The sequence below is a fragment of the Watersipora subatra genome, chromosome 4 (assembly GCF_963576615.1).
Source record: "Watersipora subatra chromosome 4, tzWatSuba1.1, whole genome shotgun sequence".
In the NCBI taxonomy this organism is placed as follows: Eukaryota; Metazoa; Bryozoa; class Gymnolaemata; order Cheilostomatida; family Watersiporidae; genus Watersipora; species Watersipora subatra.
In genome coordinates, this window is record NC_088711.1 from 41,517,187 (window position 1) to 41,540,047 (window position 22,861).

General features: G+C 34.5%; 1 protein-coding gene across 2 annotated transcripts; it reads right to left on the reverse strand.

The window, feature by feature from the left end:
* Positions 1-479: 479 nt before the first annotated feature.
* On the reverse strand, positions 480-14,885 carry LOC137392987 (uncharacterized). Of its 2 annotated transcripts, none has more exons than XM_068079366.1 (6): positions 14,539-14,885; positions 5,851-5,893; positions 4,141-4,350; positions 3,137-3,229; positions 2,862-2,921; positions 480-920 (listed from the first exon to the last, which is right to left on the reverse strand). In XM_068079366.1, the coding sequence occupies exons 1-6, from the start codon at positions 14,798-14,800 to the stop codon at positions 896-898; spliced, it is 693 nt and encodes a 230-aa protein (XP_067935467.1). In that variant the 5' UTR covers positions 14,801-14,885; the 3' UTR covers positions 480-895. The 2 variants fall into 2 exon arrangements, with proteins under 2 accessions (XP_067935467.1, XP_067935466.1); XM_068079365.1 differs by having other exon boundaries at positions 5,851-6,004; positions 14,539-14,865.
* Between the last annotated feature and the right edge of the window lie 7,976 nt (positions 14,886-22,861).

Here is a 22,861-nt window from a genome sequence, read left to right on the forward strand (position 1 = left end):
ATAGAGGCATGCACTGAGCAATCGCGAGGAGCTCTGTATAACGATGAACTGAATGTATCTTCACCATGCTGTTTTCAATATCATCAATAGAAAACTGACTACTAATTCAATAAAAACACTTCTAGCATCTCCAAGCCCGTACATCGCGGGTTGGTTATTATAGCCTACAAACATTAACCACTCACAAGGATCACAGGCAACACTTTTGGTGACACCAAGAAGCCTAACCTCACCTTCTGCCTCGGCAGTCAGATATCCGCACATCCAATTAATATTTTAGTTGGGCCTGACTAAGGGTACTGTTAATTCTTTCACATGAATGTAGGTGCATTCCAATCTCAGACCCCTCACAACTGTAGAGAAATTGTGTTAACTTCAGCGATTACTGGGTGCAAAGATGGTAAGATTATTATATGCAACATGTAGACAATCACTCACAAAACAGATGTGGACAGAATACTATTTTTAAAACCAACCAATCTTATCATTTTATATATTCAAGTGAATATATAATACATTGTACTATGGTATGTCACAATGATAACTTGATACAATGCCAGAAACATTTTAATAAATGGCAAATACCTTATTTACACAAATGCTATTGATATATCACTTGAAATATAATCGGCTGCCGAACATTGCACAAAAAACTTTACAGCAGTAAAATTATTTTTTTAAATTTGAAATACAATGCATATATATACATAAATGTATAATAAAAATCAAATGGTGCGCATCGATTTAGACTTCAGTAAACTTGCATTCACTACACAATGACTATGCTACAACTATGCCCGCGCCAAGTATGCTTGCACAGGACAGGAAGAAGCATGTAGCTCTATCATGTAAGCTTTGTACAAATGCACATCAACTCCATCCGAAAGTGACTTCTTTAGTTGGAGATGGACCTTGAGCGGCTGTAATACAAATAAACAAATCCACAAAAGGCCACATTTAAAGATTATTTAGCTAGCTGGATGTGGAGGAACATTGATGGCAGCAATCGAGTTAATATTTTAAACTACGAACTAAGCTAACAACTGAAAAATGAACTACAATAAATCGATAAAGTCCTAATTTATACGCAGGCATCTAAAGTGAGGATGCTTTTTCCAAGTTCAAATTTCTAATTTAAAAAAAAGTTTATACATATACTCTCTTGGGCCTTTAATAAATGTGTTGAGGTAAAGAACATAAGGGAGTATGTATAAAATTGAAAACAAAGTAGAAATTTGAACTTGAACAAGACTGTCGTGCTCTATAAGCCTCCTTGCTGTGGTTGTGTAGGTATAAATTACCACTTCTATGTATATAGCGGTCTATTCTGCTAGCTTAATTCATAAGTTGTGCATACAAAAATACGCCACTCTGATCCCAGTCATCCAAATACAACAAAGATTGTATTTCATTGATTTAACATCGAAGGTAATGTTCAATCACCTTTAATGTTCTATCAATAATTATTTGTTAATTTTGCTTAAACTATTTCTGTAATAAAGATTATATTAAACTGAAAATTTTTATTTCTGTCTATGGCGGTTGTCTCCACAACACCATGGAATATTACAGAGTTATTGAGATAAACAGTCTACAGGACATTATATATTAATTTATATAGTCCAGTTATTATAACAGATGGTATTCCTTGAAACTACAGATATGCATTATAACTTTCCACTTTGATTATCACGGTACGATAAAACTAAGCAGAAAGGCTTCTATCTGCCACTTAACTTACTCTTTTTGACAGCTCTGTACAGTAGCACAGCTCTGTAGCAGCACATAATCTGTACAAATTTAGACTACAACACTAACTTCCATTTGTAAGCTTAAAACCTATTTGAATACTATGCACTACAATATTAAAACTGAAAATATAACAAAAATGAAAAATTTGGAAATTATATCAGCTGATAGGTGACGAACAGAAAACAACTCCTAGCTAAGATTTATAAAATTGCTGTAACAATATAACAATGACTTGTCTGATTAATGACTTCATTAGCAAGATACAAAATACACCCGCAAATATATCAACAAATTGTCAGATAACTAATATTTGCTGTTTGGCTACCAGCTCCAAAAAAGATGTATTTCGATAGAACCATTTTTGTAAATTCATTCTTGAAGACGCAATAATGTTAAGGAATAGTTCACTCTTTAATATAATCTCATTTCACAATTATAATTTTAGACCAGCTCTGTGTCTGCCATCTCATTCCGCTACCCTAAAAAGTTTTACCGTTTTCTTCCTGTTTCTGTTTGCACTCTAGAATTTTCTAGGTGTTAAAAAGCAATAATAGAAATGCTGGTTTTTTTGAGAACCAAACGCTCTTCAACCGTGGAGGAAATTAATCACACCCATGTTGAATTCTTTTGAGTCTCAAGTGCCTGATTATCAACATCAGCTTGGGTACCGATATCGAGGTAAAATATCTAGATCAAAATCAGCCAACCTTTTTTAAATGATTATGAAACTGCTTTATCGTAGCAATTATTATTACTAATGATCACAGACTATGAGTGCAGCATTATGAACACAACTCATGAATGATATGAAAATTAAATTTTAATATTGGATTCTTTCATAAATACTAACTAGCAATTAGATGCATGTTCCCCGTAACAGAGGAAACAATTCGACCACACAATCGGGATCAGCATCTAGATCGAGGTAACTTTTAGTGAGAGTCGTAAAAATGAATCGCTAGCTAGTCGGTTCATGCACTTCAATTCGTTCGAGAAATCTCTAGTTTAACCACAATTCAATTTTTTTTTAAATCCCAAAAAGGTCCTTATGGAACCCAATATAGCAGACCGCGAATCAGAATGGTACAGACTAGCAATTAGGGAATTACCTTCTCCTTCTTCGTTCTGGAGTGGCTGACCTTCTTGGGCTTCGTGATCGTCTTGGACTTCTAGAATGGCGCAAAAAATTATATTGAAAAAGGAACTGACAAAATATTGCAAGTACTTAATGTGCCCAGATAGGAACATCAATGTATGTTCGCCAGAGAATTGGACCAACCAATCACACACAACCAGTCATGTGGCTGTACCCTGGAAAGGCCAAATGGACATGCATGATCGCTGCTGAAAGTAACGATAGTAGTCGAATATAGTCGATACTGACCTACTTCTGCTCCTCCTGCGATCTCGACTGCGACTACGGGCGTTTCTTCCATACCCGCTATAACGCACACCCCCATAGCTCCCTCCGCTGTAACTAAAATCAAATAAAAATTAACATGTGAGGCAATTAATTAACTGAAACAAGACCGTGTTTATAATAAGCCGGTAATTGGTAATTTGATATTCTTGACTGAACACCATGACGAAATTTAGCAAATATGGCTGAATTGAGATGATAGTAAAAAGTGTCGACCAACTGAAATAAATCTGCTGTCTGCTTTGAAGAAGCCTCGCCGAGTCGTGCTTGCTATACTGTATAATTCATTGCAAATGGTAAGCCTTTCCCATACTAGATTTGCTTAATCGTGAAGTTTTGATAATAGGTTTTCAAGTGTTGACCATGTAACGACACGGAACTATCGGACAACAAGATAACAGAAGAGCATAAGAGAGCTGAGAGTTTGTTATAAAAACTGAGACAACGCAAGTAAAAAGCCGGCAGAAAAGAGAAGCATACCTACCTCTTATTATATCTACAATCATCAACGCCACCATCATATGACCACGTTACAACATTTCCATCATCGCTGCCACCAGCGGCAGTGACCATTTGTCGATGATGCCGGGCATATTCCCTCTCTGAACCAACTCAGAGATTGACATTACAACCATGTTTGCCATCTCATAGAACTTTAAACCAGCTTACGCCCAAGCATTTACCACCATCCAATTCGCCATAACCAGTTCGACAAGTCTCGATAAAACTCTCCTCGCATATCAATGGCTATGAAAGACCACAAGCAGACTCAGTACATGATACAGGCATCAGTGTCTGGCAATGCATGATTTGGTACAATACATAGAGCAATGCAGTGCAAAGCGTCAGAGTATTGCATTATTGATACTTTAATTGACTGCAGCCAAACTAATGCAAGTGGTCAAGTGCAGGATTTTATATGAAAGAGCAGAATTTTAACCATTCAAAAATTGAAGCAGTGAACATACCTTCCACGATATGCCCTTCTTTCAAAACAGTTGCGAGCGAGGTGACCAAATCTGTTGCAATTGTAACAGCGCATATCATTCACATGAGATGATGGACGAGGGTAACTTCTGCTTGTAAATTCACTGCCTCCCATGCTAGACCCAGACGACCTGCCTCCTTTGTTCCGCGGCTTCGCCCATGATACTTTAATCCGTTGACCAAACATCTGCCTAATACATTACAGTGACAAAAGTCAGTTTCCATTGTCATTGAAAATATTTATGCACAAACCTTTGAAAAATGGTGGTCTGACTAGCTATGAACCTCAGGCTTTCGTATTGATTATGTTCTTTAAACTTGAATGAAGTGGAACATTAAACCACTGTTTCAGCACACATTAAAAAGGAAAATGAGAAAAAAAAAATCTAGAAGGAACACTGAGTGAGAAGAAATAAATTCCGTTATCTCTCACTTTTCACGGTTAATGGGGACCAGCATGCCCCGCGATAAGTGAAAATCAGTGACATGGAAACTAATTTTTTAAAGTATATAAGTATTTACATTTGTAAGTATGTAAGTATATAAGTATATAAGTATCTAAGTATGTAAGTATATAAGTAAGTATATAAGTACATAAGTATATAATTATGCTGCGATTAACTGTTCTTTTTGAGCTTTTAAGAGCTTGTAATCACATTTCCACATATTTTGTACCTACAACACAGCAGAGTAAGACATGGCGAACCTTTGATACCAAATAACTGTAATGTAAATTTTGTTGCAAGCCAACCTTTAAGCTTCCATACCGCGATAGCAAACAGCGTAGTGACACACCCCCATATGATGCTGCAATGCAATCATAGAAACAGCATGTCACTCTCGTTCTGTAATGATTCAGTGTCACTGTTTGGAAGTGAAGAACTCGTGCCGAAAGCCATCTTTGTGTCAGGGACACAGCCTTAGCAACCAACAGCGTCGCACTTGTGGATGACCTCGTAACTCTTTCACTACTGTGCTAAAATCGTTATTCTGCCCAAATTAATTCGAACGGATTTTCGAAAACCGATATACCGCTAGTATTTAAGCAACATATCCGGAAGCAATACAGATGTAGTTTTACTGTAAAATGCATCTTATTCAGAACAAAATTCACTACAAGATACGTATAAAATTGTTTACTGAATCCCACTCTTGCAAAATCTCTGACGCTTTCTTTGCGTTGAACAAACGGGGCGAGTCTCTTATTGCTATGACGATAACGATCTGGTTTTCCCGTTTTGAAAAATAATTAGAAATGGAATTGCTGAGCTAAAAGATTTGTGATTGGTTGCATGTGATTGGCAACAACCCTGTTTCGTAGGAGACAAAATTTGATTGGCCTAGCAAATGTGTAGGCTTCGTAATGAAAAGAAAAATAAAACCCTGTTGATAAGCCGATACATCGGTTTACGGTCTGTACGTCTATTACCCCGGAAGCCGATATATCGGCTTGCGGTAGCCAAAGAGTTAAAGATACAAATTGAAATAATGCCTCGTACAACCATCGCTCTACTCTAATGCCCTATGGAAACATGATCTGCTTGTTGGCCCAGCAGCGCTTCAGCACCAGAACAACCAGGTGTTGCTACACTATCACTGTATGAAAACTTAGTACTTGTTGTACTCTATAACTTAGTATATAGAGGTGTGATTGCAGTGAATCCAAGTTATGCATGTATAAAGGAACTCACGCGCCGTTCATATCTTCTAAGGCATCTTCAGCGTCCTCCTTTTCTTTATAGACAACAAAAGCAAAGCAGGGTGGGTTCTCAGCCACCCACGTCTCCAACACCTTACCAAACTTGCTAAATTCCTTCTCTATGGCATATTTGTCAGGACGTGTGCCTAGCAAAATTATTCAATCAGATACGTTAGCTTGGCCTTATCACTCATACTTTCAATATCTTTTTACACATAAAATTGATGCTAAGCAAACCACAATACAATCCGTATACCAATATTTATTCCATATCATATCCAACATCAACCTATCGAGTAATATAATCCAGCTGAAGCTCTACTTAAATTGTGTAAAAGTGTTTTAACATCCGACGCAAAATTATTGCAAACATTTGACCTGAAGTAAATTTTAGGGTGCAATGTTCAGTTTCTTAAAAGATTACAGTTCCTATAATATTTAATGAGACTAAATATCTTTTTTACATTTTCTTGTATGTTATTAAAACCCTGGGTTCAAAAAAGGTAAGTGAAAGCTGCAGTAGTAATGAAAAATGATTTTTCTTATAACAAAGCAATAAACAATAAAACACAACGGAAAAACATCAGTGGCTCAACTGGTTAAACATCTGAATAGGTTTTGTAATTTTTATGAAAAAAAAAGTGATATACAGTGCACCCTTAGGATACGATTACCCCGGTATACGATTTTTTCACCTTACGAAGTGGAACATGATGATTTTTTCCCCTCGTCGACAAATCTTATTTCACCAAACAAATTCAAAATTTTTTTTATCCTAGTTCAAATTTGGCAGTCAATGTACTTATTACATGCGTCAAAATAATAAAGACACCAAAATTCTGTTCGTTGAAAATATTTTCACAACACCTGAAAGCGACAGGATGACTGATTTCTCTCAGTACAGCAATTCTCGCGCGCAAAACGGTAGTTTTCCTTTAAAACCGGTAAGGAAGTTGGAGTTGCCATCTCTTCAAATAGAAAATTAATGGCCAGAGAACTCCTCTTAAAGGTTTACCTGCAACAAAATTCACATTACAGTTATTTGGTATCAAAAGATTCACCATGTTTTACTCTGCTGTGTTGTAGGTACAAAATATGTGGAAATGTGATTACAAGCTCTTAAAAGCTCAAAAATGAACAGTTAATCGCCGCCATCACGAAACCGTCGTGGATTGGAATCAGTTTATTTCTCTGACATAGTTAATCTATTTGGTTATTGTTTTGACAGGTGATGTTCTCATGTGAATTGAAAAGCCAATGAAAGGCTCAATATAAAACTTTTCGTAGCACTAGTTTATGACAAACACTTCGGGTTTTACCGAAGAGCCCGTATCAAATATAGATGCTCGCTACTTTACAGTTTTGTTTCGGCTTGGACTAATCGTCTAGTCGTAATCTGATCATGTGACCCATACTTCCTGCCAAACAGCGCGAATGTCTGCAGTATTTTTTGACTATCACAGATGACCATGTTTATTAGAGGATGATATGCACTCCTTCGAGTTAAGGTTAAGAAATTAAACGAATTTTTACAGTGGGATTTGAAATATCAGTGCCCAAAATGACAGCATTACAATGATGATGAAATAGACTGGTTTTATTGATTGCGTGAAGTATATTTGTGAAAATATTTTGACGAATGAGGTTGCATGAGTGTAAACGGAAACCATCTCGTTCACCTACGTCCCATTTGAGCCGTTTTGGAAAGAGATTCTAATCTACAGCAGTTTCGTGATGGCTGCAATTAACTGTTTGTTTTTGAGCTTTTAAGAGCTTGCAATCCCATTTCCAAATATTTTGCACCTACAACACAGCAGAGTAAGACATGGTGAATTGTTTGTTACCAAATAACTGTAATGTGAATTTCGTTGCAAGTCAACCTTTCAACGGCTAACAAAAATCCACTTACCGTAAAACCTCTAATTGAATGCCATCTCTATTTGACCACAACTAGGAGAGAATGGTTGAGAAGTAGAGCGCCACCCTGTATTTGAACGCCACATCTATTTGACCGCTACTCTGACCTTTATGAACCCATAATATCAAGTGATCAGGAGAAGAGTGTCCACGAAAGCATATTAATAATGAATCGTTTACATTATTAACAATCAATTTTCTCGTTGTCCAAATCCAAAGCTTTTTGCTATTTTTTCGCTAACTTGAAAGTGACACCACAGAAATAATCAATAACGGTCTCAGGCTAATAGTAGTTCCTTGTTTAACGCAGTCGTTCTACTTCGAAGTACATGTACCTATATAAAAAAAACCGGTTTAAATTTACATTGGCAGATGAACTTTGAAAGCAACATCATAGAAAAAATTAATATCTGTCTTAGGCTAATAGTAGTTCTTTGTTTAATGCGGTCTTTCTACTTCAAAGTACAGCGCACCCTCGGGATACGATTACCCTGATATACGATTTTTTCACCTTACGAAGTTGAACATTGTGAGATCTTCACCTCGCTATACGAATTTTATTTCACGATATGAATTTGAGAAAAGTTTCGCCCGAGTCAAAATTTGGCGGTCGGTGTGCTCATAACGCACGTCGAAATAACAAAGACACCGAAATACAGTTTGCCGAAAACATTTTCAGAATGTTTAGAAGAGATGCGATGACCGACTTCTCTCAGGACAGCATTTCGCGTCGAAATTTTGTGTAAAATACACAAGCGAGAGCAAATATTCATTTTCAGCGTTATACTCTCTTTTACTATAAACTTTTAGTCAGCATACGTATATAACTACCAGTATCCATATTTAATTCGTTAGCTATGGAATCTGAGACCGATACAAACGTTACAAAACGAAGAAAAAATGATTTCCATGTCAACATAGTTGGAAGTCATAAATAAGAAGAAAGCGCCCGTATTGTTAATATTGTCAAGGAATATGGTCGTAACTAATCAGAATTTGCAGTTATTATTAAAGCAAGCACAAGGAGGAGCTTACGACTGACGATTTGAAACAGTTGGAAGGCCATGCACGCGATCAGCATTAAAGAGGAGCAACCCTTTAGTATGGGCGAGGGCCGAGGAACTAGAAGATACAGAAAAACCTACATTGGCAGAAATATTTCAAGTGTTTAATTTACTGATGTTGACTGGTACATAAAACCAATGCATGTGGAATGTATATCATTATTTATATTTTTGTGGCATGTTTTATTGATTTCATTTTTTATTGATTTCATTTTGATTTTATGTTTTATTTTATTGTTCAACCATGTCTTTGCAGTCCGGCCTGTTCTCTACTACGTAAATACAATTCATCGTATGTATGTAACTCATATATAACTAGCTACTCAAGATAGTTGACGCATCCACATTACTTTCTAAAACTTGCTAAAACCCTGTCCTCTAGGGTATAAATACGTCCAAACTTTGTTTGTTTGGTTACATTGATTCTTGTGCACATTTCATACAAGACAAACTACTGTACCACCTTCTCTGGATCCTTTTACAAGCGTTAGCTAGCTAGCAATTTTCTGCATTGCACCATCGACCTTTTCTTTTAAACCAGTAGAAAATTGGACAGGAATGGACAACTTCTTTTAGCCTGCTAAAGAAAAATTCCAATTCATTACGTATTAAATTTATTTTCAAGTGTACAGCAACATAATTAACATTGATACGCTTTTGCCTCCTCTCTGCTTTACTCGCTACATGTTCCCCTGCTGAAGCCACGTTACTTCAAAGGTATGTTCGCCCTGTATAGCAAATAAAATTTTATTTTTCTTTTCGGTAGCCATTAAATGGTTAAGTGTGCGAGAGGCCGCTTTCTATAACTGCATCGCTCGGCCTAATTGATTTAGGTTGAAAAAGGTTTCAACCAGACACGCTAAATTCTATAGTGAAAGTGAAGATAGGAACTGCTGAAGGATAAAATTTCGTGATAAAAAGTTGAAATTCAGTAAAATAGTTCAAAATACATATTAAAACTTAGTTTTAAGTGTAGGCTTAGCAAGCCAAACTTACTTGAAGTGATTTCAAAGTTTATGTTATGCGTACCTTTTGAAGGTAAGAACTCCTTACCGTACGTACTGCATTTGGTAAACACATTATAATTTTGCATTTTATTGCAGATCATAACCATTAAAATACACTAAATACAATACAGTTTCTGTAGGTAACTATAATTACTAAAATTAACATACTATTTTGTTGCTAATTGTCGATATGTACACATTTTTGTAAAAAATTTGACGATTTTTACCAGGGGATGTTTGCATTGTGTAATTACAATGGTCTCTATACCCCGATATACGAATTTTTCACTATACGATGCCAACCTTGGAACGAATTAACATTGTATCTCGAGGGTGAACTGTACATGTACCTATATAAAAAACGGTTTAGATTTACATTGGTAGATGAACTTTGAAAGCAACACCATAGAAATACTTACTGTCTCAAGCTAATAGTAGTTCCTTGTTTACCGCGGTCTTAATACTTCGAAGAACATGCATATAAAAACGGTTTGCAAGTTTTGGGACAAAGGTTACGTTTAGCGAACAAACTTTAATGCGATGCATTTGTGCTAAATGCACCATTTAGCTCTGCCAAAATCTGTGTGAACGCTAATATCCACTAGTTAAGCAGTGCAGAAAAAGAGTTGAGGCCAGAAGATATTGTGGAAGGTATTGACAACTAGAAGATGTTCTTTCCATCGAAAGCAACAATCAGAACGCAGCTATCCGAGCAAACGATAGAAATATTTTTGTTTTAACCCTTTCACTGCCGTAGACGCATTTATGCGTTTTCTATGGTTGACTGCCGTAGACGCATTTTTGCGACTTTCCCAGCAATTGCGTAGTAACTTAATTTTATTATTCGTTGACTACATAACCAACGATCTTCAAGACTTTTATGGTATTGACAGTGTTGTCCGAAGATTTCTCTATAAAACTAATCTAAAATAGCGAAGTAATTTCAAATTTTTGTTTAGAACTTTCCAATTTGAAAACGAACAATTTTTTGTGTAAGTACCGCCCAAGTTAGAAAACAGATAATTACTTATGTTGATGACATTATAGCCGATTCGATTTAAATTTTCGTTATTACACAGATAGTTAAAATGGCAGCCCTGAGTCTGATGGTGGTGAAAGTAATAGTTTTGTAAGAATAAGGGACATTGTAGAGGATCATTTTAGCTTTGTAGCAATTGTAGCTTCATATCGCTATATCAATGCACAAAGTATAGATACATTGAATTTTTTGCATACAAGTGTGTGTTAACATGTTGGCAAAATAAAATATATAACAAAAACGTTTTAGATAAAGTTTGAAATTGAAAAAATATTGCATACATGTCATTAAGCAATATCGGCAATTTTGGGTAAAATGGCTGGCAGTTGACTGATAGCTAAATTTGTACATGGACGGCAGTGAAAGGATTAAAAAGTTAATTTTCGATTTTGCGTGTAATATAAGCATGGTTCATTCATGTCACTTGTTCATGAATATATATTTGTATCATTTGATAGATTATCATTATATAACTTATAAATATGCAGATTTATAGCATGTTATTTAATAGCATCCTTGCGGCTATCTTAATAATGGAACTTACAATGGATCGACCCTCATAACTCCACTTCTATTGCAAAAAAAATCTAGCTTTGGCTGCAAACTGTAGCAAACATATTAATGAGCTTTTATGCAACATTGTTATATATACGCAGATATAAAATAAAAATATGTCTTCAAATTTAGAATGAAATAAAAATTGAAAATCCCAACACATTGCAAAGGACATAGGCTACAATATCATGGCAGGTTAATTGCAAGCAATAAATGTCAACTGAAAGAGATGTTTCTCGGTTTCTCGATGCAAATTGATTAAGAGATCTGACAAGTTAGAGGTAAATTAACAGATTTATTGTGTCCCAAAGGTTTAATATCGCTCCACTGGAAAAAAGAGAGCAAAATATAAGCGAAATTCGCTTCTCCCGTAATAGGGCTAAATATATTTTTTGAAAATTCTGACAAGCCATTTGAAAAATACACTGCCAGCCTACAATTGACCGCCACTTTAGGTTAAAAAATAGTCTCACGACGTTCAATTAAAGGCTTTCATGGTAATAATGAAAACGGCATCGTGCGGGCTTTTTGGCCCAAATTAACTTAAAAAAGGTTTTAAACAGGTCCGCTAAAAGTTATAGTGAAAGTGAAAACAGAAACTGACAAGTGATAAAGTGACATTTTAGTTATAAAAAGTTGAAATTTAATAAAATAGTTATAAATACATACTAAAACTTAGCTTTTAGTGTGCGTGTGTGTTTAGTAAGCTAAACTCATTTGAGGTGAATTTAAAGTTCATGTTATACGTATACATCTGTCTTGAAGATAAGAACTCCTTACGGTTACTTACTGCACACGGTACATTATAATGTTAAATTTTATTGCAGATCATAACTACTAAATACAATAAAGTTACTGTAGGTAACTATAGTTACTAAGGTTAACATACTATTTTGTTACTAATTTTTAATATGTACAGCACTTCTATATAGATTTTGACGACTTTTATCAGGGGATGTTTGTATTATATATTTACTATAAATTCTATACCTCTATATACATGTATGATCTTTCACCATACGATGCCAAACCTGGGACGGATCAAAATCGTATCCTGAGGGTGCGCTGTATATACTTTTATTGGACAGTTCATAGGCTGATCATTTATTTAGGAAAATATTTTACATATGGTGCTACAAAAAAAAGATGTAGAAAACAGACTTGGGTAAGCGAAAGAGATCAGGTTGAGTGAAAGTGACGACTAAAAGCAAAAATTGGAAAACAAAAATATGGAAATACAACTCAAAATTAATCTACCGTAAAAAAGCTATTTGAACGCCATGGCGCTCTATTTTGCAACCCTTACCCTATAGTGGCATTTAATTAGAGGTGGTGTTCAAATAAAAGTAGCACTTATTTTTCAACTAGCTCGTCCGAATTTTTAGCAAGATGAATTTAACCCTGTTACGGATGAAGCGATACTAATGTCGCATATTGTTCACTCTCCTTTGGGCGAACCGACATTAATGCTGTCTGCCTCAGTATTTTTACTAAACCATTTTTCAAATACGTTGAAGTATCAAACTGAGTTAAATAAGGAACTATGTACTGTGATTATAGAATGATAGCGGAGTACTGTTATTAATTATTTCGACGGTGTCGTTTTTTGATGTTTCAAAGAAACCATACATCTTGAGAGTTAAAAGACTGATATTTTTAATTGTTAAAACTGTTTTTAATATTTTTAAGTTAGACTACGCCATAACAATGGATGCTATTATGTCATACGGTGTTCCTGAAGAGTATTCTCATCGTTCATCAAAACACTTTAAAGTCTTCAGGGTAAGATTGTAAACCACATTATGAACGAAGCTAAAAACAATGGATATGATTTAGACCTTGGTGACTTCGAATCAGAGTGTAGTTTTGATGATTGTGACTATCGATCTTCTTAAGTACACTATCACTAAAATCGTGGCAACCGCTACAGCAACAACGAGAAAATTGTTATTGAAGCAACCGAGTCATTATTGGTGTTATTTTGTGGACACTTCTCTACTGATCACTTTTTATTATGGATTCGTAAACATCAAAGAATATCAAAGTGGCGTTGTAGTTTTCAACCCTTCTTTATAGTGGCGTTCAAATAGAGGTTTTACAGTAACTTAGTTTAAAGTTCACATAGTCAATGTTAGAACCTGTCTGTGACGTAAAGCGACAGTAACAATCACCAATTGTTTTTATTAATTTTGTTTCAACATCTTTGTTTTATGAGTAAATTTTATTGCCATATGTAATCGTCTGCAGTATTTATTAAGGTGTCATATAGGTCTTTGCACTGTATAATATCCTAAACGAACTACAGCGGAGTCTTATAAAATATTTGAATGGGATAAAACAGTTTGAACATACAACAGGCTACAAAACGAAATAAATTCTTATGGAGAGACTCAACCGCATTTCAGCATTCTAACCTATCAATTCACTTTCGTGCAGACAAGTTTTAAGACTTAGGGCCTCCTTATTTAGCCAATAGCGATCACCATTGGCTAAAGGTGATCGCTATCACTGTTACGGGTTACTATTACTAGCGAGGCTGTCATTTCAGTAATGACGCTTGATAAAAATGAAAACAATCTTAAAGCGCAGCTACTTTCACCAAAAAAATGCCAGGATAATGAAAAACCTTGGCACAATGAAAAGCTTAACATTGTAACGGTAAGCCTAAAATCATAGTGGAAAGCATGACATCGCAGTGGAAACCTTAACATTGTAAAGGAAAGGTTACCATCATCATAGCAAACTTAACCAGATGAACAGTGAGCTACATGAAGACAAGAACTGCTAACACCGAAATCATCACTGCATGTGCTACACATTAATCAACAGCAAATACAGATGCTACTATTCATGAGCTGCTGGGATAACACGAGTAATGTGGCCAGTGTTTGTAGCTATGCCGGCAATTTCCTGTACTGTTAACATTTCTGCTTGCCGGTCTAGTGGGCATTTAGAAGGAAGATTATTTTTGTTTAAAAACACATAAGTGTGAAAACACATCTCAAAGGCCCTTATTGGAAAGCTTACCAAATTACCTACCAAAAGCAAACTATGGAGAACTGTAGAAGGAAATGTTAGCTAAACATTATTAACCTCACCAATGTCAGCTAAGTGAATTCTATATCCAATGTCTGCTGGGCTCATTGTGCGAGAACGCCTGCGTCTGTCCCTTGACCTGCTACGACTGACACGGCGTCGTCCACCACTAGAGCTCCTGCTTCGACTGCGGGACTTCCTTCTTTCTTTGTCATCCAATGGACGTCTGTCTGTAGAGTAACGCTTCTTTTCTGGTGTTCTGCTCTTGGACTCTCTTCTGTGAGCCTTTGTTGGTGGTGATAGACTGCGTGAGCGTGACCCCATGTCAACTGTCTGCCAATTTTAGAAGGGCGTAAGTCCAACCTAAGGAACCTAACTTAGGCTATAGTTTTTGTTACTAAATTGAGATAAATGATTTGCCAAGATTTTAAGTTTGGGTAAATTTTCTAAAAACAATTATTTCACAGATTCAGTGAAACCTCTACTAACGAAAGTAATTTGTTCCGGAAGCCGCTTTGTGAGTAGAAACCGATTTTACCATATGAATGCCCTAATCCGATCCAAGCGCTCACAAACTCAAATATAACATTTGTATTAATTATAAATACAGTAGACACTCCTACAACACAAATAATCTGTTCCAAAAATGTTTATGTTATGAAGATTTTCGTTATAACAGTAAAATACACAAAAAAGCAGTTCAAGATCATCCTAAATTCCCTCATTTGTCTTTTCAAATAGGAAAAAATAAAACCAATCTTTAAAAGTTAATGACTGACTGTACAGTAACGGCGGAATTATTAATTTGTATCAACAGCGTTTCTCTTTTTTCGTATCACTTGGTTTAGGGTTCATGATTATGACAGTTTTACATTAAGCGCACAGCTTCAATGTGAAATTAAATTATACTTTTTTATCAGTCAGAAGAGGTAGGTGCCATATTGTTGTCTTGGTTTTGTTAAGCTAATGAATGATTAAATAAATTAAAAGCTGAATGAATGATTTTAAAAACATAAGTAGAATCATTTATTTATATTGGCATTAACTCAAAAATTGCCATCATACAGAAAACAAAGAACCTGAATTGCTAGAAACAAAAGTTGTCTTACCACGTATGCAATATCTTCTACAATAATTATACTAGGAACAAAAGAAAAACACTGGCCATTCACTGACTTTTGGTAGCCAAAGTGAGGCGCTTTTCGAGTCGTACCAACGGACAGAAAATGGGGCAAGGCAGGACACTAACAAACGTGCCAAAGTACAAAAGGCCTTTTGTATCTAGAAATATCTTTCGCACATCGAAGGCAAATTTCCACTAAAAGACGTTTTGTAACTTGAAATTTCATATATAGAATCCTTAATAAGTGGAGATTTCACTATACAAAGTAAGGCATAAACATTGTCAGCCCAATTGTAAAACTATGTATGCTTCATAGCCAACTCATCTATAATAAAAAGAAATAAGCCAACGTTAACAAAGCAAATTCGGAAGTTGATAAATAACCAATGAACTGAATTTTTCTAAAATGTTCCAAATATTTTAACATATTTTGCCGAAGTCTAGCTAAAACGATTATTTCAACAGTCATCAATACAATAGCCGTAAATGACATTCTGTCAATATAATAAGTTTTGTGAACAAAGTCCAAAAGCTTTTAATATCAAATCGAAGTTTTATGTACTTAAATGATAATTACAAGCACTCAAAATCTTAACGCCACAGAGGACACTCATGATGTTATATCTAGATAAAAACATACATCAAAGATTACTTCAAATGATATAGCCACATACATGTACATCTATCTAGATATGGTTTTGGTAAAAATCAGAATTGTGACATTTTTTAGACTAGCAGATTAAACGAAACAATCCATGTAATGTGTCAAAATAATTTTTAATAAAACAAAACAATCTAATGTACTATTAATAATTGTTATAGTATTATAATGAAGAGCAGCAAAATTTTGCCTAGTGATTATTAATAATGAGCTATTTACAATTTTCTTTATGAAGCATTACTATTATGCATTTAAGAATCTATCAGCAGTTTATAATAGAGATAGTCTGGCAAGTGCCTAATGCTTGTTGTGCAATCATTAAACCATAACTGCCACGAACAACTTTTATCGTATTTACTAGGTAAATCAGACATGCTGATTCCGATTTTGTAATCAAAATAAAGATTAGGCCACTAACTTTCAGAGTAATAAAGGATTTTTTATAGCGTTTTAATGTCGGTCTCGAAAACAACACGATCGGCATAACAAGCTCCGCCCATAAATACTTGACGTAACCTAGCTTTTTAGGAACAGAAGTTACGTAGAGATGTTTAGACCGATTTAGAATAATAGAGATGGGTGTTTTAAAATCTATTAATATCTAAATCCAGCTTTAAAAATAATATCAGTCTTTTCTGAAAGGTAGATAAGCTATTTAGCATTGCATATTTAAAAAGCGCGATAACAACGCTAGCTCGTGATAAAACCGCGCTTTTTGAGCTCATTTTTCTCGGCGTCCAGCCCATTTAAACGTCATGTAACAAGCTGCGAGCAATTTTAAATAGTTTATATCCCTTTCATAAAAAACTGAAATTATTTTACAGGCTGGATTTAGATAATAATGGGTTTTAAGACACCCATCTCTATTATTCTAAATCGGATTAAACTTTCCCAACTTCCGTTTCTGAAAAAGCTAGGTTTCGTCACATATTTATGGGCGGAGCTTGTAATGCCGATTGTGTTGTTTTTGAAACGGATATTGAAACGCTTTAAAAAAGCCTAAATGACTTTGAAGGTTAGTGGACTAATCTTTATTTTGAGTACAAAATCGGAATCAGCGTGTCTGATTTACCTAGTAAATACAATAAAAGTTGTTCGTGACAGTTATGGTTTAAATATGTCGAACCTTGCCTCGGTTGAAACTATTTCCACCATAGATATGGAAAGCTGCTGATCAACTCAACAAAGGCACTTGATAAATTGATGGGTAATGGTTAGTCAATCAACATATCAGCTAATACTGTTATTTATAAATATATTTCAATAGAGTATCAGACCTGTGTCATTATGAGTTTTTCTTATAGAAGTTATTTTGAAATATGTAATCAGACGCAGATTTAAGTCTTCAGGTTGATAGACTAGGGAGGAATAAATAACATTGGCAATTATCCATTGTAGAAATATCTGAATTATCAAAAGTGAGTCAAACAGCAAACTTTTTACTTTTATATTTTGCCGTAATCTGTGCATTTTCACAGCAATACATAAACTTACCCAGAGTGACCCGTGTTTTGAATAAAAAATAACATAAATATATGAGAAACTGTTTGTTTTTGGAATAAAACTAAGATTAGATGTTAGAAGAGGAAAGCTAGCATGTTCCAAAAGCAAAATCTGAAGAATAGAAATAATGGACCCAGAAAGATGCAATTGAATATAAGATGCATATATAACATACTTGGAAATGAAAAATAAATATTTTTAAATAGGGTCAAGTGGGGTAAGTACACCATCGAAAAAGGGTAATTCAATTTCGCAGTCTTACTGCTTTGCTTTAACTAAACATTTGAGTCTAATATTGGTTATTGTGAAACCTCCAGAATGTTCTGAGCAAGAATATCAGCACTAGAAGACTGTTAATTAAATATCATTGCTTTATATGAAGCGCTAAAAAATGTATGTCTAGGTGGTGCAGTTACCCCATATACAGGGGTAAGTGCACCACCTAGCCTTCTTTGTCATTGTTATGCATTGGTTGATAAGCAGAGGCAAATGCACCATATTGCTGATATTGAAATTATATAAAATTCAATAGAAATGGAAAACAAAGGTTTTTTGAGTTTGTACCGCACCACTGAAATATTGATCGTATTGAACATAAAAATTTTAAAAATCAGCAATTCTATACCATTGCAATTCAAGTGACCAGTTTCACTCAAGTGAACCACAAATTTGACATAGACTAACGCAAAAGTATAACAAGAAAGACTATAGAGATTGGGAGAACTTGAAATGAAATTGAACTGTCTCTTTTGATTGGGAACTACATGTGTGCTGGGTGGTGCACTTGCCCTGTTAATGCTAATGTGCACTACATAGGTGCACTTGCCCCTGTCTCTAAAATTATCAGGGGCAAGTGCACCACCCCAGTTAAAATAATACAAAATTATTTGTGTGGATTAAAACAATAAAAAAAGTATTCTATGGATATACACCAGTTACACTCAATAGTTAGCCAAAAAAATATCCACTAAAATGAAAGTTATAAAATTATCAGTACACACCTCTGAATTTAAAGCCAACTACTTAAATAGTGCATTTACGTTTTTGTTGCTCACTTCAAAAAAATTTGAAATCAAGCATGCAGGGACTATAGCTTCCTGTGGTGGATCATGGGTAATAGTTCTGCAACTCAGAGACAGCTATGCAGTGATTGGCTGATAAAATATCAACAGTTGGTGCACTTGCCCCAATGGTGCACTTACCCCACTTGACTATATTCCTATTCCACTATTGTTGTTAAATGGTAATTTAGATACTGTTAGTTGTAACCTTGCGAGTGCATGCTTAGTTTAAAGGAACAATGAGAAATCAAAAATACATGTACAACATGAATTAGTCTTTAAAGGTGAGATGTCTAATATACTAGTCATTCCGTAATTCTACAACTCAATAACTGATACATCTTTCACAATACATTTTATTTCACAAAAAGCAAACTCTTTTGCAACATTAAACAATAAAAATATTTTTCTCCAAATTATCCGTGTCACTTTTATCCTGATTACAAACCGATAAAACCATTTGCTGAAACTTAACCATCGCTAAAACTTCCTAGAAAAGACTACATATTCAAACTAGTCTTTTACAGCATGGGTGAATAGTAAAAAAGGTAGACGTTTACATTAAAGCCAGGACGGCAATTTTTGTTTTACTTACACAGCTTAACTTTCTTGAACTAACAAATGCTCTTTACATCAATGGCAGGTTTTTTTATGTTCATTATCGTGTTTAATCGACACAACCACTAGTTTGCAGAATGCACTTCAGCGTAAAATGTGTAATCATAATATATGCAAACGTTATTATATCATTCTAACGTTATTCTAAATCAAGTTGAACAAAAATATTCGTTTTCCTTGTTCTTAGTTCAGCAACAACCTAAAAAATACGCAAATAATAATTGTGAAAAGATGGACTGATGACTACATTGGTGCTTAGAGATACGATCTACGAATTTTCAGACTGCTTATCAAAATCGCTTGCACCCTAAAAGATCAAATAAAGATGAAAAGAAAAGTGTTTAGCGGCTGTTGAAAACTTTATGCTCGCCGATAGACATTCGCGCAGAAGGTAGATTAATGTGAGTAAAAGGTAGCCACATCCTCTTGCCAAAAAAGGTTCTAAAGCGCCAGTTGTCGCAACATTACGTATAACTTTATGACAATGTATAGGTAAATGGAGGTTTAGTCGAAATACGAATGGTCGAAACCGTTGTTGCCGACAGGCTCTCTGTCGAATTAATAGACTATTAGTTCGATATTTAAGGCTATTTGGCGAATGCATAGACTGTTTCTCGAAATTGAAGACTATTCGTCGAAGTATTTGAACATTTTTGCATAAATGTTCACTATTGAAGAGAACATAACTCTAAGTAAAATTAGGCTGTTCGCAATTACGGTACTCAAATATCTTCTGATTTTGGTAACGGGTACTGTTAGCAGGGTTGTGAGTTGTGACGCATTAAAATTATACTGAGTCAATGTGTACTAGCAACACTCTCAATAATCTAGAGTTGCACAATGTGCGCAGTAAGCGATTTCGCCCATGCACCAATACTGCTTACTGTACATTAGGAAATACAAGTATTGTAGTTGCACTACATGTATGCTGCAGTAGTAAAAGTGCACAATGCATTTATACTGCATCAATTTATTCACAATTAAATATCATTTAAAATAAAAAGAAAATTATGTATCACATGCAAACAATAATATAATACATTTTGCAAAAAAAATTCAATTATAATGATGACCTATTTACTTCATGATAGAGCAAGTGGGAGATCCATGGCAGATCAACTCTATAGATCTAAGAGTAGAAATACACTCCATAGAAGGTATGGGTGTTTTCATGACATATCGGATAGCACTACATTCATTATATAATAAAATTACAGAAATAAAATTACATAATATCATTTTGTTTATAGCGGGTCAAATTTCTCGTCATCAATTTGGCATCTTGATCCAGGACCTGATGACTTCAACAACGACGACTATTGATGATAAGTAAGTCTAGATAAATATATTATTATTAACAATAACCATAGATATAATAATCAAGATTTATTATATCTATGGCAATAACAATACAATAAATATAATCACAATTAATTGCGTCTTTAATAAATCATCATTACAACAATGAATAGTTTTCATACACTAACTACACGATTATGTCTGTGGGATTCACTCATTAATTGTATATAAAAAACATAAATTTGATGTCTAAAGGTACGAAGTTTCTGGATCGATTCAAACTATGGAATTATTGACCAGCATTGATTGAGAGAACATCCATGCAGTCATGTTATCAGATGGTTATATAACATGTTGTTAACATATATAACATCATGTTATATATGTTAACAACATCTGAGAAATCAACGGAAAACAGAACTTCAACAGATTAAAAACATCACGTACCATTTACATGTGTTATATGTTCATAGCTGTAATGTAATATAGCTGTCTCATCTGACATGTTTGAGAAAGTAGTGTTGGTTTATAAAAAGAAAACCATAACTAAAAATTATTTTCATAGTGAGGTGAATTATAAGATTTATTTCGCTGGGAACAAGCAGGAAAGAGATATACTTGTGTCATCAAATGGGTACAGCTATGTCATCAACAAAGCATGAATGGTAGACAGACAGTCTATTGGATTTGTAGCAAACAAAAATAATGCCAAGCCAAGGTTACCCGGGGTAACAATTTTGAATCTGCGTACAAGACATCCAGCTTCCACGCATTTCTATCACAGGAATACCTATCAGAGCTTTGATAATTGAAGTGAGAGAAATAACGTTAGAGGCAGCCAATCTCAATCATAATTCTCAAAACTTATTTAATGTTTGGCTGGAGCTTTTCATACTAAAAAGTAGCCTATAAAAGGCTGTACATGACTCTGACTGATATTATAGATTAAAAAAGAAGCAAAACTGAACTTTTTTCCGAGTGATACTATGATAGTAGACAACGGCTTACAAGAGTTTATGACAAAATGTACAACCGGCAACAACCTTTCAATACAGAATTTAATTTGGAGGGCCAATAAAATAAGAGAGAGAAACAGACCAAAACATCTAAGTCAAAAGATTTCGAGGTAAATAAACCCAGAATTTTATCATATATAATTTTAATATAGAATTAATATAACCAGCTTTATAAAAAAATTGATTATATACTTATTGAGTGGGATGCTGCTTAAAAAATTAACTTCAATTGTGCTTTAATTTTGCAAATGGAGGTTGGTAATCTGAAAATCTGATATGCTAATCTAACTGTGACACAAATATCAATGCAGTATCTAAAATATTTTTTAGCTTATACTTCATGCCATATCAAAAAATTCTTGCGAGCGGACATTCAAATTGATGAGGAAAGGCATGTAATATTGTCTATTGATACTTAGCTAGATCTATTAAAGATGGAACCTTCAAGTGCGTAAAAATACCTTTTGAGCAGTTGCTAACTGTTAATGCCTTCATAAGACAGGCACAAATAAGCACCCCTTTTAAATGTATTAATGTCAAAAAGAAGAAAAATGGATTATGTTCAGGTACAAATCTTTATAGAATATTTGTATTACAAAAGCCAATTTTCAGCGAACGATCCCTCTATCTCATCTAGCCAACACCCTATCTCATTGTGTTATCAGCGTCATAATTTATTATCAGGTGTTGAAAGACATTAAAGAATGGCTAACACCTGGTTTGAACGCAAAATATGCAATGGCTGACTATGAGGTGGGTAGGAAATATTTTTTAACACTAATATTAAGAATGAACATTTAATTACACAAGCATTTTCACTGTAATATGTTTTGTGATGTAAAATAGGTTTGCTATGTCCATTTCGAACTAAATTTGTCACGAACATTAAGCGGTTATATACCCTACTTCAAAATATTATAGACATATTTTCAAATAATTACGTATATAAAAAAAAATGTTTGCCAAACATTTAGCTGTCTTAGTATTGCCGTTGCGTAGCTGGACCCACCTGTGATTAGTATAATAATTTGAGTTAGTCAATATTAACTATGATTATTCTCAATGCCAATGAATATAAATAGAATAATGTTTCTCATTATAGCC

Coding starts and splice junctions, on each gene's coding strand:
- LOC137392987 (XM_068079365.1), bottom strand. CDS start 14,800: ATGGGGTCACGCTCACGCAGTCTATCACCACCAACAAAGGCTCACAGA. Junction 4,351..5,850: donor TTAGAAGATATGAACGGCGC/GTGAGTTCCTTT, acceptor GTAATGTATTAG/GCAGATGTTTGGTCAACGGA. Junction 3,230..4,140: donor AGAAGGGCATATCGTGGAAG/GTATGTTCACTG, acceptor ATTTGATTTTAG/TTACAGCGGAGGGAGCTATG.